General features: G+C 36.4%; 1 protein-coding gene across 9 annotated transcripts in view; it reads right to left on the bottom strand.

Annotated features, from left to right (window-relative positions):
• Nucleotides 1-23,576, bottom strand: part of PLEKHA5 (pleckstrin homology domain containing A5) — a 237,473-nt gene that overhangs the window by 51,134 nt on the left and 162,763 nt on the right. For 7 of the 9 annotated variants that reach the window (XM_087855672.1, XM_045781378.2, XM_087855670.1 and 4 more), the window contains 4 exons: nt 19,676-20,141; nt 16,622-16,705; nt 13,941-14,060; nt 13,064-13,117 (listed from right to left, as the gene is read on the bottom strand). In XM_087855672.1, coding sequence (XP_087711798.1) covers nt 13,064-13,117; nt 13,941-14,060; nt 16,622-16,705; nt 19,676-20,141 — 724 coding nt within the window. The remainder of the gene's footprint in view (nt 1-13,063; nt 13,118-13,940; nt 14,061-16,621; nt 16,706-19,675; nt 20,142-23,576) is intronic. The other 2 variants (XM_087855669.1, XM_087855668.1) reach the window with 1 other exon arrangement.

The following is a 23,576-nucleotide window of genomic DNA, read 5'->3' as shown; positions in this document are numbered from 1 at the left end:
TTAGTACAACAAAGGAATAAAAATGTTAGCAGCAATTATTTTGAATTGTGGGACTGTGGATTATTATTTTTCCCTTTCTCTATACTTTTCTGCATTTCCCAAGTTTTCCCCAGAGTAGATACTGCCTGTCTAATTAAAAAAAAAGTTATTAAAGAGTCAAGGATAAAAATATGTAATAATGAAATAAACGAATTAATGGAACAATCACATCCTCCAGCAAATACTCTTTGGTGATGCATAAAAGCCAAGAAAAATCTTGTGTTCATATCATGTTCAAGGCTGGGAATTAAAGTGGAAGAAACCTACTGGAGCTGTCTAGTGTAGTAAGGTCCTGATCTAGAAAACTGTTCTTACAAACATTTATTCTGTCTTAGGAATCTGTAGCCACATCAGAAATTTATTATAAAAAATGTTAACTAATTAAAAAAAGTAAGCTACCCAACACATTTGTAAATACATGTAACTATCCTGTAATGCTTTTCCCTCCCTTTTTATTACTACTTCAGAAATCAAAATCAAGTTTAGACTAGGGGTTCTTAACCCACATCCACACCACTTGAGAAACTTGAACACAGACACCCCGATTCCCAGATAATTCTAATGAGCAACCTGAGAATCTCTGATGTCGTTAAAACACTGAGGTGACGGCAGAACTATGATATGCCCGTGGTGCTAAAGTGAAATATAATTTGATAACAGTGCATGTTCTTCAGCTCATATACTCCTTGGGATCCCATTTTACTAAGAATAACCCCATAATTACTCAAGAGATGGGATAAGACTACCTATGGAAAGGCAGAAGCATTAGGATCATTTCAGAGTTCCCTAGGGCGCCACACTTAACCTAACCAAGAGCTGTTAGGACAAGTGAGTAGTGGGCTGTTAATGATTCAAAAGTGAGTGGTCCTGTTTGTGGTGGCTCTCTCTTTGCATGGTGATGTGCAACAGCTGAAAACTGAACAAAATAATCAGGATCCAGTACAATACAGCTTGGTCCTTATTAAACAATTTCAATGATGTGACTGATGTGACTGAATTTTCACTCTTTTCAGATTTACTGAATTGGAAATACCAGATCTGCTTTATCTCCAAATATATTCTAGAAATAGGCTAGCAGATTCTTTCACTAAAACACCACTCAAATATTCTATATTTTAATATTTAGAAACTTTTTTTTTTTAGATTTTATTTATTTGACAGAGAGAGCACAAGCAGGGGGAGGGGGAGAGGGAGAGGAACAAGCAGGCTCCCCGCTGAGCAGGGAGCCCAATGCGGGGCTCGATCCCAGGACCCTGGGATCACGACCTGAGCTGAAGGCAGTCGCTTAACCAACTGAGCCAAGGCACCCCGAAACTAACCTGTTTCTGTAACTTACACTGAAACAGCATATTTTTTTTTTTAAAAGATTTTATTTATTTATTTGACAGAGAGAGAGACAGCAGCGAGAGAGGGAACACAAGCAGGGGGAGTGGGAGAGGAAGAAGCAGGCTCCCAGCGGAGGAGCCTGATGCAGGGCTCTATCCCAGGACCCTGGGATCATGCCCTGAGCTGAAGGCAGACGCTTAATGACTGAGCCACCCAGGCGCCCCTGAAACAGCATATTCTATCTGACTTTGGCTATGTAAACTTTATGACAGCTTTTCAGTTAGAAGTAGTAAATAATGACATAAAAATACATAATGCTCCATGAACAAGTTGGAATTTCATGCTCAAGTTCTTAAAAAGGAAAAAAAATCCAACAATTCTCTTCTGATTTGAATACAGGGATCCTAGACAGTATTATGATAGTGATGTTAACAGCCGATGTATTTTGTTTTAGGGCATCAGAGCAAGAGAAAGGTGGAAGACGCTTAATGACTCACTTGAAAATGAGTTAAACACTTCAGTTCCAAATACTTTAATTCCTTGTTTGAAGTAACAGGTAATATAAATTTAGGTTTCAGCTAATGGATAAATTATAAAGCTATTATTAAGACTCACTATTTTATAATAATAAAACATAAGTGAACATGTCTTGGAAATATACTTAGGTAATGTCAATGTATTTGTTTACAACAAAACCACATATTTTTACTAGAAGATTTTAAGTCCAAATGTTTAGACAAACTACCTAGAAAGTCTGGTACTTAACTCCAGCATCTTTCTCAGTTTTGAGGTATGCTGGGCTAGTATGAACACAAAGTATCCTCTGATGTTACTATCAGAAATATTTTGACTTAAAAACCCATCACCAGAAAACCTTTTCAACATAATCATATGTAACTATGTCATACTTATTAGGATCTTGAGCAGAACTTCCAACTGACACCTGTGGGCTGGGAATGGATTACAGGTGTGTGGAGATAGGGACCACCTCAGTCCTCAGTGGGCCTAATGTGCCGCTGATAGCACCTCCTCCAGTTCCCGCCAAGGTGTTGTACAAATATCGTCATTTTCTATGTGTGCCATACTCAAAAAAGGTTAGAAAGCACTAAGAGAGTGTTTTTAGTTCAGAAAAACTGGACTTTACTTCTTTCTTTGGCGTTTCTTGTGATAAATATATTTATCTCAATAGTTCTCAAACCTGACTGAAAAAAAAATCACCTATGGACATAGAAAGGCCGGGGCTCTGGCAGTTCTGACTGGGGACTAGGAGAAAGAGGGCCCTGAGTATTGTACTTTCTTTCTGTCTTTCTAAAGATCCACTGATAGTTCTGACAGGAAATCATTCTTGATAACCATGGTCCCATCTTGGCACTAACTCAAGTAATTGAGGACTAATTCAACTGTCCCCAATAAAGACTTTTTCAAGGTCTCGATGAGTTGGCACTAAATGTTAATCGAGCTATACACACAAATACCAGAAGATGAAAAATTCCAAATGACCTAAACACAAGTATTACATCTACATTAAAATAACTATCTTTGTATGAGATATAGCACTGAGATACTAAACCCCCTTAAAAAATCAACTGAATCTCATTATTAATATTGGTAGACTCAGCAGAATCATGAGGGATATGGGGTGCCAGGAATCCAACTTCCAGTTGTTCTGTTTGTCTAGCAACTCCTAAATATCAGTTTCAAAGTCTTTAACTTAGAAATTAGACCAGCTACTAAGGCAGAAGGAACAGCATATTCTAAATCATGAGATAAATGCTCCCGAATAATTCTGGGGTAGATGGCAGGAAGAGAAAGATGAGCAGTGAGCAGAGCTAAGACAGTCATTTGTATAATTTATCCTTGGAAAAGATAATTATTGAATCCTCCTTTAAGTATAAAAAGTGGTTAAGTAGTGGCTTAATTGGTCCTTAAAAAGTTTATGTAATAAATCATCTAGAATTGTATTGCCTGATAGAACTTGCTGTGATGATGAAAATGTTCTATATTGGTGTAGTCCAATATTGTAGCCATGTGACTCCTCAGCCCTTTAAATGTGGCTAGTATGACTGGAGAAAAGAATTTTACTTTTATAAAAATGTAACTTATTTTAAATGTAAATTTAGATAGTCACGTATGGCTAGTGGCTATGATATTAGACAGGAGGCTTAGAAATTCTAGACAAGTAAATTCTGCATGATTTTTTCCCTGATATGGATTTTATTCCCAGAAGGGGAAAACACTTGTTCAAGCTCTGTCTTGTAATTGAATTTGAGTCTGAATGCTGTGCTAACAGCTTCCTCCTTTTTTGGAGCAAGCAGTCTGGATGACTCCTATCTACCCCACAGAGCTTTTGTCCTGATAACCAATGAGAAGACCCATTTCTGTGCTGTCATTTTCCATTTAAATGGAAAATGGACTTTTCCTGAGTTCTTAATGACTTCTTAGGAAAAGAATTTCTAAGTTGAGATTCTGTCTTAACAATAGCAAAAACCCCTGATGGCCTAATCACTGAAGAATTCATTTCTCAAGAATGTCCTCCTGCGTCTAGATCAATAAACTCTTAAGAAGTGTGGCAAGACTAAAACGCGAAAGAATTTGACATGCCTAGGGTGAAGCTTTGAGGAATGCGGGGGTCTTTACAAACAGGTCATTTAGATAATGACAATGTAAATGCCTTCCACTCTCACTCTAGGAACATCTGAAAGTCCAAGAACCTGAGATTGAAGGGTATGACTACCTATTGAAACTACTCATTGTTTAACAGGGAGCAGGGAAATTTGAAGTGACTTTTTAAATAGAAGAATGTAAATAAGTCTCTTATTATTAACTGACGGGGGAAAGTACGGAGGTCTATTACTGTGAAAATTTTAAAGCAATCTGAATAAACTGTCCATGCTATTTAGGTTTTCTAAAAGTAAAACTTTGGGAAGAGTACTATTGCTATGTATTCCGAAGAATCAATGGTACTTTTAAAAGATGCAGCTATACAATATAATATTTTCTCTTTTTTTTCCAAGGGAGGAAGATGGATTAAAAAAAAAAAAAAGGGAACAAATTGGGACACTAACATAGGAGTCAAACATACCTGACATTCTCTTAAAAGAAAAAGGAGAAGCATTTCTAAACTGACTGATGCAGGAAGTACTGGCTTCAGGATCACCGATTATAATTAGGCCCATTTATTGAGAAATATTATAAAAATACTCTGAACCCAGCAGAAAAAAGGAGAGTAATCTCTACACTCAACCTCATTTAAATTGCTGAATTTTTAGAGCCCCCATTTTGAGATATATATACCTCTGGTATATTTTGAAGAAAACTTTGAAGGTCTCAAGTAATGTCTTTCTAAATAATTTACATATCTAATTTATTCACAGCGAGTTTCACCCCTTTTTACCAAGGATCTTTTAAGTTTTTTTTTTTTTTAATTAAAATCCTTTTGGCTACAGGATAAACTTTACAGATCTGATTTTTACTTCAGTGGCTTAAACTATTTTCCTAATTAATGACTCATTCTTTTTTTATTTTTCCATATTTTATGAGCCAAGGTGACATTTTAATGCTTCTTAAAAATCAAAGTTACATATCAAATATCCACTATACTAAGAGGATTTAATGACTCATTCTTAACCACTGTTCCTTTAGCTTCAAGGAATAGATTTATCTGGTGCTACTACCATCTTTATTCCTGGCATTCATAGGCAACCAGAAATATTAAAAGAACTCAAAATCCACTTTGTAAAATGTATTCTTGTGGATATGATGTTTGATATAGTTATATTTTTCTCTTCTTTGCATGTATTTTAATGATACCATTTAAAAAAATTTTTTAAAGATTTTATTTATTTGAGAGAGAGAGAGAGAAAGAGAGACAGCGGGGGGGGGGGGGGGCAGAGGAAGAGGGAGAAGCAGACTCCCCACTGAGCAGGGAGCCTGATGCAGGGCTCAATTCCAGGACTGTGAGATCATGACCTGATGGCAGATGCTTAACTGACTGAGCCACTTGGGTGTCCCACCATTTTAAAGGGACAAATATTCCAATTGTGAAAATCTGATATCTCTGTTAGTAAAAAAGGTATTTGTTTTGGCTGTGGGTAAATCTGCTCGAAAATACATTTGAGTTTTAAATCAAAGTTAAAATATCTTCTAGATACAAGGACCTGGGTTTTGTTAATAGCAATTGTATTCTGAGTTACAATTGGCACTGAGTAGCAGATTTCCTATCATTAATTTAAAGATTTATCAGCTTATGTTTTAACTACATAATCACACTCTTAGGTCAATCTTCAAAATGATTTTGGCATTTATGTGCACCTTTATTTCCTTCCTGGGCTTTGAAAATAATTAAAGAATTCTACTTTGAAAGCACTAACTTCCTGCCTTACACCCTGAGCTCCACGAATCTTTGCTGAATGAACATTCTGAAAAAATTAATAAAAATGAGACAGAAACAAAAGCCAGAGTCAGTGGGCTACAAAAATATTTGCTTTTGTAAATACAAAATAAAACTGTATAAATATTATGCATTTAGGAGGGGTGGGGAAATTGTTTTCAGTTTCCCATCTTGTTAGATAGGAAAATATAAGAACAACTCCATTAATTTTGAAGGAAGTCAAACAGATTTAGGAAAAAAGGAAAGAAAATTCATTAATACTATGTACTCATCCGTGATTTCAGGCAAGACATTAAATTTGACTTATGGGGACAAATGTAACTGGCCCGCATGCTAGAGAGGGTATGTATAAGCAGTCATGTGGGATATTGTATGTGACAGTGCTCTGGAAACTGTAAAGTGTTACTTAAGCTGGAGGATGAACAGGTACCGGACAGGTGCACGGATAGAGAACGGGACTGCTTTTAAAGTAGTATTGAGAAACAATGAGTTGCTGGCTGGAGAAAAGGGGCTCGAGGGTAGGGAGTATTTCACAGGTTGGGGTGGTGATGGTAGAGGAGTGAGGGTTTGAATGACAAACCAAGAAGAGACCTTAAGTTTGTAGTGAAAAGTTTGTGAAATTTCTGGAGTTAGCCGAAAGACATAATGTGGCAGGTGCTTTTAATATTGCCAAGATTTTGTGATTAAATGCTAATGAGGAGCTTATTAGTACATATAGGGTATTATGATGGCTTCTAATATCCTGCTAAACACCATGTAGGTATTATATATTCACGTTCAGATAGTTCTACAGAATCTCACGATTTTCCTGTTTTCAGTAAAACTGTTCTTAAAGTACTTCAAATTCAAGTTTCAAGGTATTTTAAACTTTAATATGTGGTGGTGTTGGGCAGATAAAATATTAGAACACTGTAACTCCAAGAAGCTGTCTGACTTAATTCTTCCATTTTTATAAATTTGTATAATTTCCACCCTTAGAGTGGCAGAACGACAGAGTTGTCATATCTTGGATCCTTCTGGGTAGGCTGTCTTTGGTTTTTCTTTTCATCCACTAGACAATCAGACCATCCAAGGCTGGTGTCAGGTTCTCCTAGCCACAGCTGGAGGAGGGACTGGGTCCCACCTTTTTCTTTTCCCTTGAGGGCTTAAACCACTTTGAGTTCTAGGTCTAAGCCAATAGCTAAAGGTCCTGACCCTTCTCACAGCCCAGGGAGGTCTCCCCCTAGGATGATGAGCTCAATAAATGTTACACCAGTGACGTTAAAGGTGAACAATATTTTGAACCATTTTTGCTTTTAGTTTTTTTGGTCAAGGAACTCAAGGATAAGATGACAATCCAAATTTTGAACACACTGGGGTTGTACTGAAGGCAGAATGTCCAAGTGCAGATTTCTATAAGCAACCAGAAACACATAACTGGAAAGGCAGAGTGAGGTGTTTTAGATACCTTTTGCGCCATTCTCCACATCCTATTAGCCCATCTTTTATTTCTGCTCTTGCTGAGCCAACGACCACTTTGTGCATGGGAACCGACTGGGTGCTCATGTATGCATGACCTCAATAGGCTGGAAAGTTAGTCTCGAGAGGCAGCCCTTGGCCAAAGGAGGATGGGAGCCAGTACAAATGCTCCTTCTGTTGTTGAGTTGGGCAATTCTGCAGTGTTTCTTTTGTCAACAAGCAACCGTCAGGTGAGGCCTAAGTTGCCTTTGGCGGTTGACAATATAGTCCCACCTTCCCTGCTCACTCTCTTTACTCTTGTACGTTGGTATCACTTCCCAAAGTAAACTTCCTGAGAACAAGCTCATATCAAAGATGCCCGCCTCACAGACTCTGTTTCCTAGGAGAAATCCAGGGGCTAGAGATGAAGAATAACTAAGAGACAACTAGTAAAATGATGTGTAGATTAATGCTGAGATGAGAGAACACTAAAAACCAGAGAACTTCTGGAGTGCCTGGGTGGCTCAGTTGGTTAAGCGTCTGACTCTTAATCTCAGTTCAGGTCTTGATCTCAGGGTTGTGAGTTCAAGCCCTGTGCTGGGTGTGGAGCCTGCTTAGAAACCAAAACCCAAACCAGAGAACTTCCCCAGTTAAGGTTGAGATGAGTGAAAACAGTTAGCAAAAAGGCATAGATTAATTACCAGTAAGAAACAGGAAAACCGTGATAATAATATTAGGCAGTGGATAGGCCAAGAGATCAGAGTTAACACATACAGAATTTTCAATTCTCATCTACCCACTGTCTATTTACTTAGTCTTGAGTTCTGCCATTATGATGTCATATACTGCTTAAGAATTTTCTGGGTATTATCCCCCCTCCCCACTTCTGTGATCAAATATGCAGAGGAAGGGAGAGACAGAAAAAAGAAGAAAGGAAGAAAGAGGTGTAAGGGAGAGAGAGAAAGACGGCTCTTAATAGCAAAGCATAAGAAAATACAGATATTCTGTACCATGCAACAAGCAGGGTTAATAAATGTTAAATAACATACTTTCATTTTTCCAGTTTCCTTAGTTTGCTTTTGCCAAATGCCTATTCGATATCCCCTAGAAACATTATCTCTCAATCATCCCTAAAAACAGAAGCTCCAAGACCCCTTGAAATATTAGAGAAAATGGGATCTTGCTTAATAGCCCCACAGAATGAAGTTGCTGAATTGACAGGAACAATGAAAGCCATCAAGAATCTTTTCAATCATCTTGTTAGCATTTCCTCCCTTATAGGGAAGCTGTCTTTCACCAACACAAAGAACAAAATGCAAAAAAGTATTCTTGGATTTTTACCTTGAATGGTTTCAGTACCAATTACATACATTCCATTAATTGTTCCTTTTTACATTTCTCTTGGGATAAGTATGTTTCAAAGTGGTCAGATTGTGTCTACATAGTTTTCTTTCATTATAGGTTCTTGAAAGGATATCTCAATGTTACCACAAAACTTCTGCAAATTAGAAAGTTTAGCTTACTTTTCTAGATGTTTTAAAAGTCAGTATTAAACCAAAATGAGTTTCTTATCTTCCCCACAAGCATTTGAGGATACTTAAAAAAATGTACTGATATATAAGACAGAAAGATTTAGCTATTGATTCTTGCAAATCTTAAACATTTTTATACAACAAAGAACACCGGAGGTATGCGTGGGCTGTATTTTTCTTTTATTGTACTATGGCAAACTGGTTTGTCAGGAGAAATTTCCAGATTTTCTATGAGAATTTGAGGATAATGAGATCTTTTAGCCATCTGATGTGAAAGAATATGCGCTTTGATGCTATATTCAGAAACGACTTAACCACGCTCTAGCAGCAGAGACAGCTCCAGCCGGGTAGAGGTAAACCAATTTCATTAATTATTGGAACAGAGGCATATTCTTTTCACAAAGAACTTTTGAGTACACGGGGAAGAGGCAATCCCCAACACAAATGTGGCTGACTGAGGTACATCTCTTCCTTTCTTGTTCTCAAGCAAATGTTTCTGGTACAATTAACTATGATGGTTCTTGAAGGGAGAGGGGTAAAGGCAGAATGCCATAATTTTAAGGGCAATTTGTAAAAGCACATTCAATGTTACAATAGTTTTATATTTGAAAGATGAAAAAAACACTTGCTGCCGTACCAGTGCAAGTGAAGTTCAGCTCTGTAGAAGTCAAACTCCACTTACTGTAGCAAGTATTCTTAAAGGAGGAGGTTGGCCAATGGAGTGCTGTAATAAAGTCAGGGCGCGGCGAGGGTCGGTGGTGGTGGACAGGGCTGGTTACATGTTTAGTTTACCCACAAGGAGGCAGCATGCTGACAAAGGCTTGTGAAGCACAGCTCCAAGTTCTTTGATCCTTCTGTCCACTCCTACCTACCTCCTCATTTCCTGGCATCTCATTTTGTTATCCCTGCCTACATGGAAAGCTGGCAGGAAGGTTTTAGGAGGAAGAGAAAGAGAACATCATCTAAATATTCTCATGCTCCTTTTTATTCACATGATAGGGAGAGTTAGAAAAAGCATGTGAGGAAGAAAGAAAGAAACGGAGGGAGGAGCTAAAGTAGGGGGGAGGAAAATGGATAAAGGGCTGGAAACGGTCTTATTTCCCCATTCCTATTAATCTTCCCTTCATGACTGACCAAAAAAGTTATGTACTTACTCATTTGCTAAACAGAACCTGGATGAAGTACATGAAGTATTTCCAGTTAGGATTATTATATGTTCATAGGCTATCTTACAATTCACAATAATGACAAATAAACCTAGGCTGGTCTTAATAAATGTAGACTGTGAATAGTCTATTTAAACTGGGCTGTAAGTGCATAAGCAAATGATAATAGTCTACTTCAAACTGAAACAAAAAGCAGAAGAAAACTCTACCATATAATTAGTATAGCTTTTGTTATCGTTAAAAACACTTCTGCACAGGACTCATCTTCAAAATGGTGATTAATCAGAAGCCAAATTATATTGCTCAAGCTATAGGGACCAGAAGTCAAGATTTCTGGATTGAGTATGTAACATGTAGATCTTCAGAATTTCAGGTAAGGCATTTTTATTTTTTATTTGTTATAAGCATTCTGGTAATCTCAGAAATGAATTTACCTCTGAAGCAACTCAGAGACTATACTTGGTCTATTTTTCATGAACACTGATAGGAATTAAGAGAATTTCAATCAATAAAAACTTCCTTTTGACTATCTCACAAGGGGCAGGAGAAAGACTGCATTTTGTTGCTGGCCTTAGGTTATTCTAATGATTTATTTGAGCTAGGAGAGTAAGTGTTGGAAGTGAGTATTAATTAGCAGATGTTCATTTGGTATGATATGTAGTATAAAATGTGACCAGAGCCTTTTCCTCTGACTTTCGGATTTTAAAATCTACTTTCCAATTTGTAGTTATATAAAAACGGGTGAATCAGTGTATAAACCAGGTAACCAATAATGCCAATAAAAACAACAGACTTGGTACTCTAAAATAAGTTACTGGCAGTAACAAGATTAAAAGCTGGAAATGTTTTTTGTTTTTTTTTTTAAAGCTGGAAATGTTTGAGCTGAATGAAAAAAATTTCATTAAAATTCAAAATTATTAAGAATTCTTTTTATATAACTTAATAACCTTACTACTGATATAAAATATAGAACAGTTCAAAAGTGAATATTTCATTTACATTAACTGTAATTATTTAAAACCATAAAAAAATTTTCATTTATTTAAAGAGAGATTTTCTTTAGGAAACCTTAAGGATATGTATATTTAGGCATATCTAAGTTTCTGGGCAAAGCCACCACCTTGTTTCTATATATTGTCTAATTATAGTCTAAAAATGGCCCATTTTTTCCCATCAGAAATAGTCTTATTTCGATTGTGCAAATAAGCATTCAATTACTGTAATTCTTTTCATTACCACAAAATTTAAAAATTGGACTGATATTAACTATTTCATGATCTAATATTAAAAAAAGGCAAATTACTGGAAAATCTCTGCTGACATGTAGAGAGAACAGAGAGGATCAATGAAAAACTGAGATTTTTGGAAGCCACCTAAAGGACCATTAGCGTGGTCCTTTCCAACAGCACAGGCTCGGCAGAGCGTGCTTAAAGAGGACCAAGGGGAATAGAAACCTCAGCTGAATCTGGGTCACTTGGGCAAAAGGAAGAAACAGAGCTCAACCTGGGAAAGGGAGCTGAGGAGAAGCATCTTAGCAAATGGTGGTATTTTCAATATATTTACCTGAACTCACTTAGGAATTTTTTTTTTTAAGTTTATTTATTTATTCAAGCGATCGCTATGCCCAACTTGGGGTTTGAACTCACAACTGGGAGATCAAGAGTCGCATGTACTGACTGAGCCAGCCAGGAGCCCCCTCTGATTTTCTAAAGGTCTGTGTGTCTCTGTAATTCCAGTTTCGATTTACTGGGGTAAATAATAAATTACAGTGAACCAGGAGGTTTATTTCCAAAGATACTATATACCTTCACATTCACATTTATATCCTTGTTTTTTAAACCTAATTTTTAGAGTATCCCATTATTTTTCAGTATTATCTCTAGCTTTATAGGCAAAGGAGCTTTTATGGAAGTTATCTACCTTGTATCTTAGAGGGTTTCTGGCAATGTTACATTTTGAGGGAAGACTTACTTTTACCATTTCATCGGCTAACGTGTCTTTATTAGATTGCTTTCTAAGTGAACAATGTAACACGGTGGTTAAACTTCAACAGTACCAGTCTCTGCAGTGGAAACTGGAATTTGGAGTCATGAAATGCTGATTTCTAAAGCATTCCCACTGGCAAAATCATGATGAAAACATATTGTGGGAAAATAAATAAACTACATATTAAGAAAAGTATATTTCCTTTAAAAATTAAAAAAATGAACATATTTAAAGGGTTATCCTAATGCAAAATCCCTCTTTAAATATAACTAAATTAAAGCAGTACATTATTATTTTAAGCAGGCAACTACAAATATATTAACATCTGTCTTACAACATTTTCCACAGTAACCTCTTTCATTTGGCAAAATGTCCAAGTTTGAACATTTTGAAACAAACTAAAACAAGTTACGGCTTAATTTATATAGATAAAAAAATGTATTCACTGGAAGAAATTCAATGTGTAAGAACATATAAAAAATTCTCATCAAATTAAAATTAAATATTAAGAGAGAGTTTCATAAAAACTAAAATATGGAAGTGTCAGTCCCTATCCATGAACTGCTATTCACCCTAACCACCCACACCCATTGCTACCACTGAGGTAATGTGGCAACTGTGGGCCACTGTGAAATGGACTCTACATAGCTTAGCAAAGACCAAACACAGGAGGAGACGGCAAACAAGGACCAAAGTCACACAATTAAAAATGACCATCGCACTTTTCACCCGTAGTTAAACTTCCCTTTGGGAATACAGAGCACTCAACACCCATCCCCCTCTTGGTCTTCCAACAAGGCATTCATGGCTTGGTACCTATTTCTTTAATTAGGTCAGCTCCGAGCAGAGATAAGCCTTAACGAATATGAGTGTTCTTGGGGTAAGAAAAGGGAAGTCTAGAGAATTTAGGCTCTCAATTTTCAGGTGACCCAGCATCTGTATTGCCCCTAACACTCACAAGGGTCCTTTCCACTTGGTTTTTAATTTTATTTATTTATTTATTTATTTATTTATTTATTTATTTATTTAGGTATTTCTGAATTGCCCCTGTTAAGAATCTTATTCTGTCACTTGTAAAAGTCACGCTATTAGCTCTAAATGACTGAAATATCGGAATAGCCTGGAAAACTGTACTACAATTTCAAAGGTTCTGTTAGGTATAAGCGAAAAAATTCTACAAATCCCACCTGATGATCCAAATATATGGTGTTCCTTTGAAGATGATGTGAAAGAATTTCATTCTAGTAGGCATCGATCAAGAAACAGAGGGATAGAGAAAGAGGGTGCAGAATTCATGAAAAGGTCAATTTTGTAATCAGAAAAACAGGTAGTTTACCCCAACCTCCTATGTCACAGTACACAACTTTCACAGACGTGCTCCCTTGTAAACTGTACAGATGACATATTAAATTATAAAATTACACTTAGTTTTGTAAGAAACTAAGTAGACATGCACAGAAGCTAAAATGCTAAGCAGAATAATCCTTCAAACGGCTTTAGCAGACTCAGTGTTAGAAGTTTTACACGTTAATACTTCTCCGCGACATAGTACTACTTCTTTGGATGTTTCTCATATAACCAGAGGCTATTAAACCCTTTGAGAAATGTTTACATGTGTTCATTCTTTTAATCAAGAACAAAAGAAGTATCTTAAACTTAATCTCTGATATTTAAAAGGCAGTATTTTTACAACTATAATCAATTTTCAGCTTACTACTTTCCAGGAAATTATAGCATTTTTCAATATGCTTTATCAGATGTGGAAGCTACAGTATACGGCGAATGATAACGCTGTTTTGAAGTCTGTATACATTTCCTATCTCACGGCCAAAAGTTGGTGGGTGAGTGGGTTGGAAGGCTAAGAAGAAATTCATCCTACCCGTATTTCCCTCTAATAACGTATAAATAAGTGAATTCTCAAAGGGTCAATAGGAGATCATAATGTCGCTGCAATGATCGTATGGGCTCATGCGCGACACTGATGACACTGATCAAAATGATTAATGAGTGGCTCGAAATAAGTGGTAATGGCAGATGACACAGACAAAAGTCTTCATAGCTGACCTTTGGGCTGTGGGCCTCAAGTTTCAGCTGCATGAGCTGTGCTAGCGTGTGCTCCCGGACACTAGTCAGTTCGGCCTGCTGCCGTCTCAGCTTTATTAGCAGCAGCGTCAGCTCCTCTGGCTGAAGGAGTACAAGTTAAGAATCCAAACAGTGGAAAACAGATTAATTGTTGTCTTAAGCGACAGATATTAAACCAAGATTTCTTGGCAAGTTTCCTCTTATGGTTGACATCAAACATAGTGCCTAGGCACTATGATGATAGGTCATACATAAATGCATAGATATCTAGAGAAATAGAAGGAACAGTGTTACTTAAAAGATACAGCGAAACGACAGTATATTAAGGCATTTTCTCAGAACTCAAGAGAGAATATTTAAATGTTAAGCATCAAAAAGCACAATGCCAGAAAACCATTATAAAGGTCTGCACATAAGAGCTATTAAATAATTATCAAAAGATATTTTAAAACGACGCCTAAGACTTTTACAGCAACAGAATACCTGCATGTCCAATACTCTATTTTAGAGAACAGAAGGTGAATAAAAAGAATTAAAAGTCATGTAAAACTTGGATGATATCTTCATATCATTCAACTCAGTTCCTGGGATCTATTAATTGTTTTCCAGTTATATATTTTTAAATGTCACTGTTAGTGCATTCACAGGATATTTTAAATGACTAAAAGATCAGTTTTTATTTTTTAAGGAAAAAAAAAAAGACAGCATTTAATACAAACAGAAAGGTTCCATGAGTATATAAACCCTCCTCCCACACTCTGGGGAAAGCAGAGAAACCTTTGATTCCCGATTGGTTACTATGATCCCTAAGGGAGATAAATTTTCAAAGGCAGATAAAATACCTTAACAGGCCAATCTGATATATTTTTCTTTGTTAGAAATGCAATAAAGTATGGTCATTGGCAGTCTTACAGGTCATAAAATATTATTTGGTGTTTCTGTGAACTTTGTTATGATTAAAAACTGCGGATGGGCCAGAGGGAGACTCTCATCACCTAAGGGCTATGGTGTGCTCTTAAAACTTCCAGGCCAAAAAGCGTTCTTGAGATTGGTTAGTCTTGCTTATACCACAGTGTTAATGCTAGCTCTCTTCTGTTCTGTTCCTTTGCTGTTGCTCTTTATTTTCTGTATAACGTTTTAAGGGACAGAAATAATTTTTAACTGTTACCTGAAATTATATTAAAAATTACTGCCTTCAGGTGAGAAAAAGTAAACCACAGTTACTATGGGATTCTTTAGAAGGAGCTATCTACATGGATGAGATAGCAGCCTTTTATATTAAAGAGTCAAAGAACGTGCATGTGTGTGACCTGAAGAAGAAATTTCATAACAGGAAAAGAATGGCTGCTTTTGCTCTGATGCCAACCACATCTGGTGACCTCATGACTAGAGGACAGTCCGTCTTACGACCACCACATCAAGCTCTTGAGGTCTTGCCAAGGAGAAGGTAGGGTGGTGTAAGGGATTTAGAATATTCTAAGACCCAGAGTGATATTTGGGAAGAAAAAAACCAAAAAAAACCAAAAACAAAAGAAGGAATCTCAAGACTCTGGTTTATTATTTCGAGTTTCTAAAAAGATAAAGAGATTTTTCAAAAGGACAAAAGGTTCCAATGAGTTTCCTATATATTTACTTTGAGGCAAAATAAAAACAGGCACATTTTTGACCTGGACCAAGGGAGGTGATAAGTAAATTTTATTCTAAGTATCCACTAGAGGGAGCAAGGCAGAAGATGAAAATTCATAATAGGATACTTAGCATTATCTTATGACGTATGTCTGTTTCTTTGTCAGATCAACAATCTAATATAGCAATATTTATAACCTTTAATAAATAAGCTGCCAGTAGTTTCAACCCAGAATATCTTCCTTATATCTAAGCATGTAAAGGATGAAAGAAGAAATAAAACGAAGTCTGCAAAACGCACACAACATGAATTTGTTTTGATTCCTTCAGGAGGGGAACTTCAAATGATGAACAACTACATAGATCCTCAAATCACATCTTCCCTGGAACTGAGACTACCTACTGATGTTAAAGTACGGATAAAAGAATGCCATTAAAATTAAACGAAGTAATGAAAAGTCATCCTTTCTTACTAATGTGAAGAATAATAGCGTCCTGGTGATAGAACTCCTTCCCAAATCGAACATAATACTGAGGATGAAATGATAATGTAAGTACTTGCTAACACCTAGTGTATTTTTTAGTCTCTGCATATGTAAATCAGTTTTTTTCCCTTCTAAAGTAGTTAATCTATATAAAAATTCATGGGAGAAACGTCTTAAGAGACCTGTAGTGTGACTACACATGGCTGTTTGCTGGATTTGTTCCACTAATCAACTACTCCAACTTCTGTTTTAAGAACAAGGGAATTAACATCCAATGGAGTAAAGAAAACCACCCAGTTTATACAATAAACTTTGGAAATATAATCTTATAACAGGCATTCAGACATTTAGGGAGATGTATCCAGTCCGACAATGAAACGGTTACACGATCCCAAATTCTTCTGATAAGCATCTCTTTCACAAAACTAGCAATAGTTTTTCCTTGGGAGGAACCTCTCTGAAAATTCAAACTTATAAGCTCTGTAAGATATGTGCTATCATGTGTAGCACATATATAAAACATGATATGGTAAATAAAAATACTGAACTCACCGTCTTGCCCTGGAGGCTCTGGGGACTGATAGACTGTAAAGTTAGGCCAGCTGGCATTGACCTCCTGTCAGGCACATAGACATGCTAAGAAAATAAAGGTACAATATAAATTCTGTGGTGTCAGTGATGAGAAAGTTTATACTATAAAATATCATTTAAAATTTGCTATTACTGCTTATGAAAGTAGATATTAAGTTAGTTGCGAAGTAGCATCTGAAACTGCATCAATGAACTTTTCATACTGTTACATTAACACCTATTGGTTCACAGGCATACCTAGGAGATACTGTGGGTTCAGTTCCTGACTACTACAATTAAGTGAATATTGCAATAAATCAAGCCAAATGAAATTTTTGGTTTCCCAGTGCATGTAGTTATGTTTAAACTATGCTGCTATTAAGTGTGCAATAGCATTATGTCTAAAAAAAAATGTATATACCTTAATTAAGATACTTTACTGTAAATATGCTAACCATCATCTGAGCTTCCAGTGAATTGTAATCACTGATCATAGATCATCTTAATAGTAATAAAATGGTTTGAAATATTGTGAGAATTACCAAAATGTGATACAGACACAAAGTGAGCAAATGCTGTGGGAAAAACGGCGCCAACAGAATTGCTTGATATAGGGATGGTGCAAACCTTCAATTTGTAAAAAAAAAAAAAAAAAAAAAAAAAAAAAAAAAAAGGCAGTATCTGCAAAGTGCAATAGCACACGGTATGCCTGTGTTTATTCTTTAAATGAATTTTTTACCCATCTTTGATTCTGCAATAGCAAACACTGGTCATGTGGAAAATACTGGTTCAGTGAGTTATGCAGATGTTGACACCTATCAGTATCCAGTATCAGTAACACATGTTTGTTAATATCACCACAGATCTCGAAGCCCTGGAAAGCTGTCAAGCTCACAGTGGCAGATACAAGATTTCCAAAATCCTAATTTTTTCTTAAAAGCTCAAATTTGTCATCAGTGACAAATACTGTTAGCTGTTTTTCTGGAAGTGACAGGATAACATTTTACTTTGAGAACTGTCTGTCAAATACCAAGTCTGAACAACTATAGTTTGTCTGTCATTCGTTCTTTCAAGTAAAAATGGTGTTTCATGAAAAAAGGAGCTAGTTCAGCTTCCAACTCAATCACACAAATCTTTTTCTGTGTCAACCCTAATATTAGTTAGTACTTTGGTATGCAAGAGAAATGCTTTAAGCATACTTCCCATTTCAGCACATAGAATATTAACTGATATATAATGGAAGGTCAAGATTGAATAAAATTATCTTTTACTGCTTCATCAGGGATTTTTAAGTGAAACTGCTACTTTATTTCTACTGCAAGTATGTGGCAGTGAAGCATACAGTGACCACCACTGTAGTTTGGAGCCACTCCCTTAATTTACGCTAAGGTGCCAATACCCACCATTGCTTTTGAGCTATTAGAAAATGGTAGCACAATGAATAATGCCTTATTGCCATTATAAAAACAGTTTTGAGCTTATTTATAGATTCCCTGAAAGGGTCATGGGAACCTTCAGGGATCCATGGACATATGTTGGGAACCACTGATTACATCAAGGAAAATGACAGGATAGTCTGAAATAAAATTTTGTCAATGTTAAAGAAGTTTTTGGGAAGAGGAGCAGTAGACATTAGTCGACTGAGAACTAGATAGCACACACTGATTTTATATTTGTTGTTGAAACAGATGATAAATTTTAGTCAATACTATGAAAAATACTAATACCAGAAGAACACTTTTCAACCACGCACTAATAAATTGTATTAGAGCAGATTTGTCTTGAATATTGTTACTATTTATTTTATTTTGTTTTTTGAGAGAGAGAGAGAGAGAGGGCACATGCATGCACACAGGGGGAGGGGCAGAGGGAGAGGGAAAAGCGACTCCATGCTTAGTGCAGAGCCCCACATGGGCTTGATCTCTTGACCCTGAGGTTGCGACCTGAGCAGAAATCAAGAGTCGGATGCTTAACCGACTGAGCCACTGAAGTGCCCTACCGTTACTATTTTTTTTTAAAATCAAACATGATTTAGCCTTTGGATATACAAAGTGACAAAACATTGAACTTTGTTACCATGGAGTTCAAAGTGAGCCTTTTTTTTTTTGGTGAGGCAAACTAAAGCTTCCTCCCAAAAAAAAGAAAAAAAAATCCTGATTGACTTATTCATTTCTAACTAATGCTTATTTACGGAAAAGTCAAACATATACTATGCAATGTTATAAGTGAAGGATTCAGTCTGTCATAAGGATAAGAAAAGGTACATTTTAAAATGGTATAAAGCAAAAAATTCCTTAGAATTAAAAAGAAAATGACAGAAAAATTCCTTTTCATTTTAGGATAGACATTAAAGAACTGGTTGCATATAGGTTGACTGATCAAAACGACTGCTTTAGTATTATAAAAAGCTAACTAACACAAAGCACTCTGAATTCACTCTGAATAATCTACTAAGCAATGCTTAAACTAACTGCATGTACAAGGTAAAACATGATCTCTATGTATATTTTCATTTTAAAAGAGTATATATACCAGTAAGCATTATTATTCTAATATTAAATTGGGCATCTAAGGAGACATTTCAATAAGCCATATATGCAGCTGGTTAGAAGATGAGGTTAGCACTTATCTTAGCAAAGAGCAGGATGAGCCTGATATATGAATGCAGGTATGCTGGAAGGGGGCAGGCGCAGAATTTTCAACTGTGTGAAGAGCCAATAAAAATGCAAGTGGTCTTAACCTACATGGAAAGCTGATGAGATATGCTATCCAGCACAGAAAAATGCATAAGGCATCTGTTCTAAATAACTACTTCTGTGCCCTTGAGAGATGGTGTGTTGCAAGCTTAGGTTTTGATATGTGAGATTCTGACACAGCAGATTATTCTTGCTTAGTTTTTATAAAACAAAAGAGCTGCCTTGTTCACCTCCTCCCTATCGTCTTGTCTTTCACATTGAAAAGAAGGAAGAGTGTGGACAGAAATAAAACACAGCATCCATAAAGTAGTAGTTAACACGAGATGAGCACATATCTTACCTTAGGGTGGTGGACCCTGTGCCTGCGGTCTATCGTCACATCTCCTCTCTGAATTGGTGAAGATACTTCTGATCTGTATGTTCGTTGCGGGGAATATCCCTGATAAGCAGCTATTGACCCATGGGAAGGTGATGTGGGAATAGAGTGCATTGTCTGATCAGAAATATTAACCATGGTTTTAGGACTGGTCAAAGTACCGTGACGAGGGAGGGTGCTCTGCTTATTATAAAACTGCCGCTGCTGCCATTCGTAAAGCTGCCACATGGTGTCATCTCTCATTGATCTCCGTTTCTCTTCTGCTCCAGGTCCTACTGTTCTGTCATGACTGGAAGGGGTTACACTGCAGATACTTTCAGGCCTGGTCTTGCTGTTTCTTGGGAGTGTTCTATAACCCTCTGGATAGCGGGCCATGACCTGGGCTCTGTGGCTTGGCATATTTCTTGGTAATGTTTGGTAAGAAATTACTCTAAAATTAAAAAAAATAATAATTGAATTGTAAAAATGAAGAAGAGAGTTGTTTTCCAGATTCTAAATTAGAGTGCATTTTTTCCCCCTTCTGGTAAGTAAAATATATATTGGGACTTACTTTTAAAAAGTTGATCAAAATATTACACAGGATGTAAAATATTAATGAACAGATTTTAACCTTTTTATGCAATTCAGTTTGATGAATTTACTACATGAAAAAACATCCTTGTCATTTACATAAAAGACTATTAATTCCAAACAACGTACAGTTTGGTTAAAAAAAGGGACACTTATTAGTAAGAACATCTAAGGTCTAATCTCGAGTCTGTCTCCATATCTTGTTTTTATATAAACAGACTCCTAGAATCCTCTCATTCATCTCACCGGAACAGGTAAGTGGGATCTCTGTGTAGGAATGGGGTACTGAAGGGTTTGAGTTGAGCCTATACAGCCCGAAGACAGGCAATGGACCACCGTAGGTGTGTGTGATTCCTCCACTGCAATGTTTCCTTCAGAAAGCACGGCTATTTCTGGAAGAAGTACATCACGTACATTTGTGGTCGGAAGAGAAAATTTCCCTTAATAACTTTTCTTGATTTGAAAAATAAAAATGACTTGAAGCTAAAGCTCAAAACTGAACCACTTAAAGACAAAATACTTAAAGATGACAATATTTAGATATACAACTGCAAATCTCAGGATTTTACATGTTTCTAGCAAAGAAATGAATATTCCACCTTGGTATAAACATCTGTGGGAGGCTTTTTAAAGCAATCTAAAAATTCCTCATGGACATTAAGCATCTAAAATAAAGTTCTTTTAAAATGCTGTATTTTTGGGTATGGATACATTAGGCATATTACTAAGCATAGATTCAGTTTCCAAAAAGGAAAGAATAAAGTAGAATTTTTGTTTACAATTTTTTTAAAAAGACACTCTGATAAAAGCACTGCCTCGAATGTATTAAAACTATCCTTTAGCTAACCTCATGCCAGCAGATACATTAAATAAAAGGATTTTAAAAAGTGAATTAAAAATCTTAAAGTTAGCATTTGTGTTTCCCCACTATCTTCAGAGGTAGGCATAAGGTGTTATTACAATTCAAATTCTAAGTGCAAACACAACCTTTTTAATAACAGTAACCACAATAAAATCTAGATTTAAAAGATGAATATTAAATTGTCAGTATTCATCTTATGCTAGCATCTATACTGTGCATAAATTTATATCCTAATATAAAATTTAATTCAATAAACCAAATGAGGGAGAGTTGGGGCCCCATAAACCCAGGTTTCCTGACCTCTTCTTTCAATGTTTAGTTAATACTTTTCTTCTGTGTACTGTATTTTCAACAGAATATACTTTGGAATTGTGCATGCATAATTGCGTAATATCTTGCTGCCTCCTACTGGATGTTAAAATGCCCAAAAGGTTGGTGATTACGTAGACCAGAAAAGGTAGAAGATTTAATGTGTAAGTTACTCGACCATACTCTTCAGTCATCTGGAAATCCTTGGTTGATAAGCTGGATGTCAGAACTGTGTGACTCAAAGACTGTTGTCAGTAACAATGCAGACTAACGTGTAGTAAGAAAAGACTTCGTTGTGATTACGTGTAACGAACTGGCTGCATTCGAGCTCTGAGGTATGGGGAAATAAAAATCCCTGCGTAATTTGTGCCCACTGGGGCAGTAAAATGATGTCACCTTTACACAAACACCAGAGGGAGTCTCAAATATACCTTTTCGTGGCTTAAACCACCCACAGAGGGGATAAAGCTGTGAAAAATACAGCAGTACAGTGGAAAAATAGTAAAGTGGAAAAAAAGCATTTGATCCAAAGTTAGGAGGGCCAAGATCCTTGCTCTTCTACTAAATACAAAGACCTGGGAGTTCATCTGGGACTCAGAGAATGTTAGACTGTGTGGTGGGTTTTTTTTTTTGGGGGGGGGGGCGGTAGCATGTGTTTTGAGGACAGGGTAGGAAAGACCAAGAGCACATGCTCCTTTTATTTATTTTTATTATTTAAAGTAATCTATATGCCCATGTGGGGCTCAAACTCATGACCCTGAGATCAAGAGTCCCAGGCTCTACTGACTGAGCCAGGTGCTCCTCATATTCCTTTAAAAAAATTTCCTCATACCCCTTTTAATATCTGGGTTAAAGAAGAGTCAGTGGGCCCTCTAGAACTAGGATGGAGTCTCTTATTTCCTGAAACAGCACTCTTTTCATTATGTCAAAGATTCCCAAGACTTGGTTTTAATGAAAAAGCAAAATAATCCTTCTATTTGAAAAATTTCCCCTAACCCATGATAATTATTAAAAAAACCTTTTCAATTGTAATGGTTTAATGAAAAATAAAAATATACCCCTAAATTAGGAAGGGCATAATCTTGAAGTGCTACCTGAGTCCTTCATATGCTACCCAAATCTGGCAAACTGAAACTTCTGGAGATTTGGTTTTCTCATCTGTAAGATGATTTGATCACAAAACGATCTTATAGTTTGAAACTCCATGTCTTATTATGTATTTGAAGTATTTCCAATTCCTTCAACTGTTTCCCCCTAAATTAAGTTTCCTTCATCATGCTGGCTGTTCTTCAGCTTCTCAAAGTCTTTACAGGCTTGCTCAAAATTGAACACTGTGCCTCTCCCTCCCTTCCCCTCCCCATCCCCACAAGAACTATTGCAAGCAAGGCTAACCATTGGATGCCTTTGGGGCTGGAATGAAGGAGAAAGGTACCCAGTACTCTGATATAACCAGCATAAAGGTTCACTTCTTTGCTGCTTTCTTGCTGCAAATATTTCCTATTTTTTTCTCTGCTTGGTCTTCCCTCCTATCCCCACCTTCTCTGTTCCCACTAAAGCTAGAAACTGGAAAAAGTCCAGAGTTGGCAACCCCACGGCTATCTGCTTAGGAAGCCTGTCAGTCACAGAAAAATTCCATCCTAGAAATTCTGTCCTAGTGCTAAAGCAATGTACCCCAAATATACCTTGATTAGGTCATTCACAAATTCAAGAACTATTATAGAAACCTTATTATGCAAAGGCTCTGTACTAAGCACTGAACTATATCACAGAAGAATATGCTGATAATATAAATATTAACTTTATATCCAGTTTGGAAATATGGGAAAAGATTATTTATAAACATATAAGGATGGGATATACACTGTTAATCCAAAACACAATAAAAAATTGTCTGTAAACTAAAGTTTAAATTCCATTTCAGAAAACCTATTGCACTAAACACCTCCATCAGTGCTCTGAAGCATTCACAATATGTGAGCTGGACCCTCTTATAGAGACGTACATGGAATCTGAACCGTTAACATATCATATGATCATTAAGAGTAGGCTAATTGATGATTACAAAGTTTAAAAGGCTCTTCTGCCATCTTTGAAACCACTTTTGAAGCATTTTAATAGAAAGTT

This window comes from Ursus americanus, chromosome 25 (genome assembly GCF_024610735.1).
Source record: "Ursus americanus isolate L20-20 chromosome 25, mUrsAme1.1.p, whole genome shotgun sequence".
Lineage (NCBI taxonomy): Eukaryota > Metazoa > Chordata > Mammalia > Carnivora > Ursidae > Ursus > Ursus americanus.
Note: the sequence above shows the minus strand (reverse complement) of the source record. Positions and strands in the feature narration are given on the sequence as shown.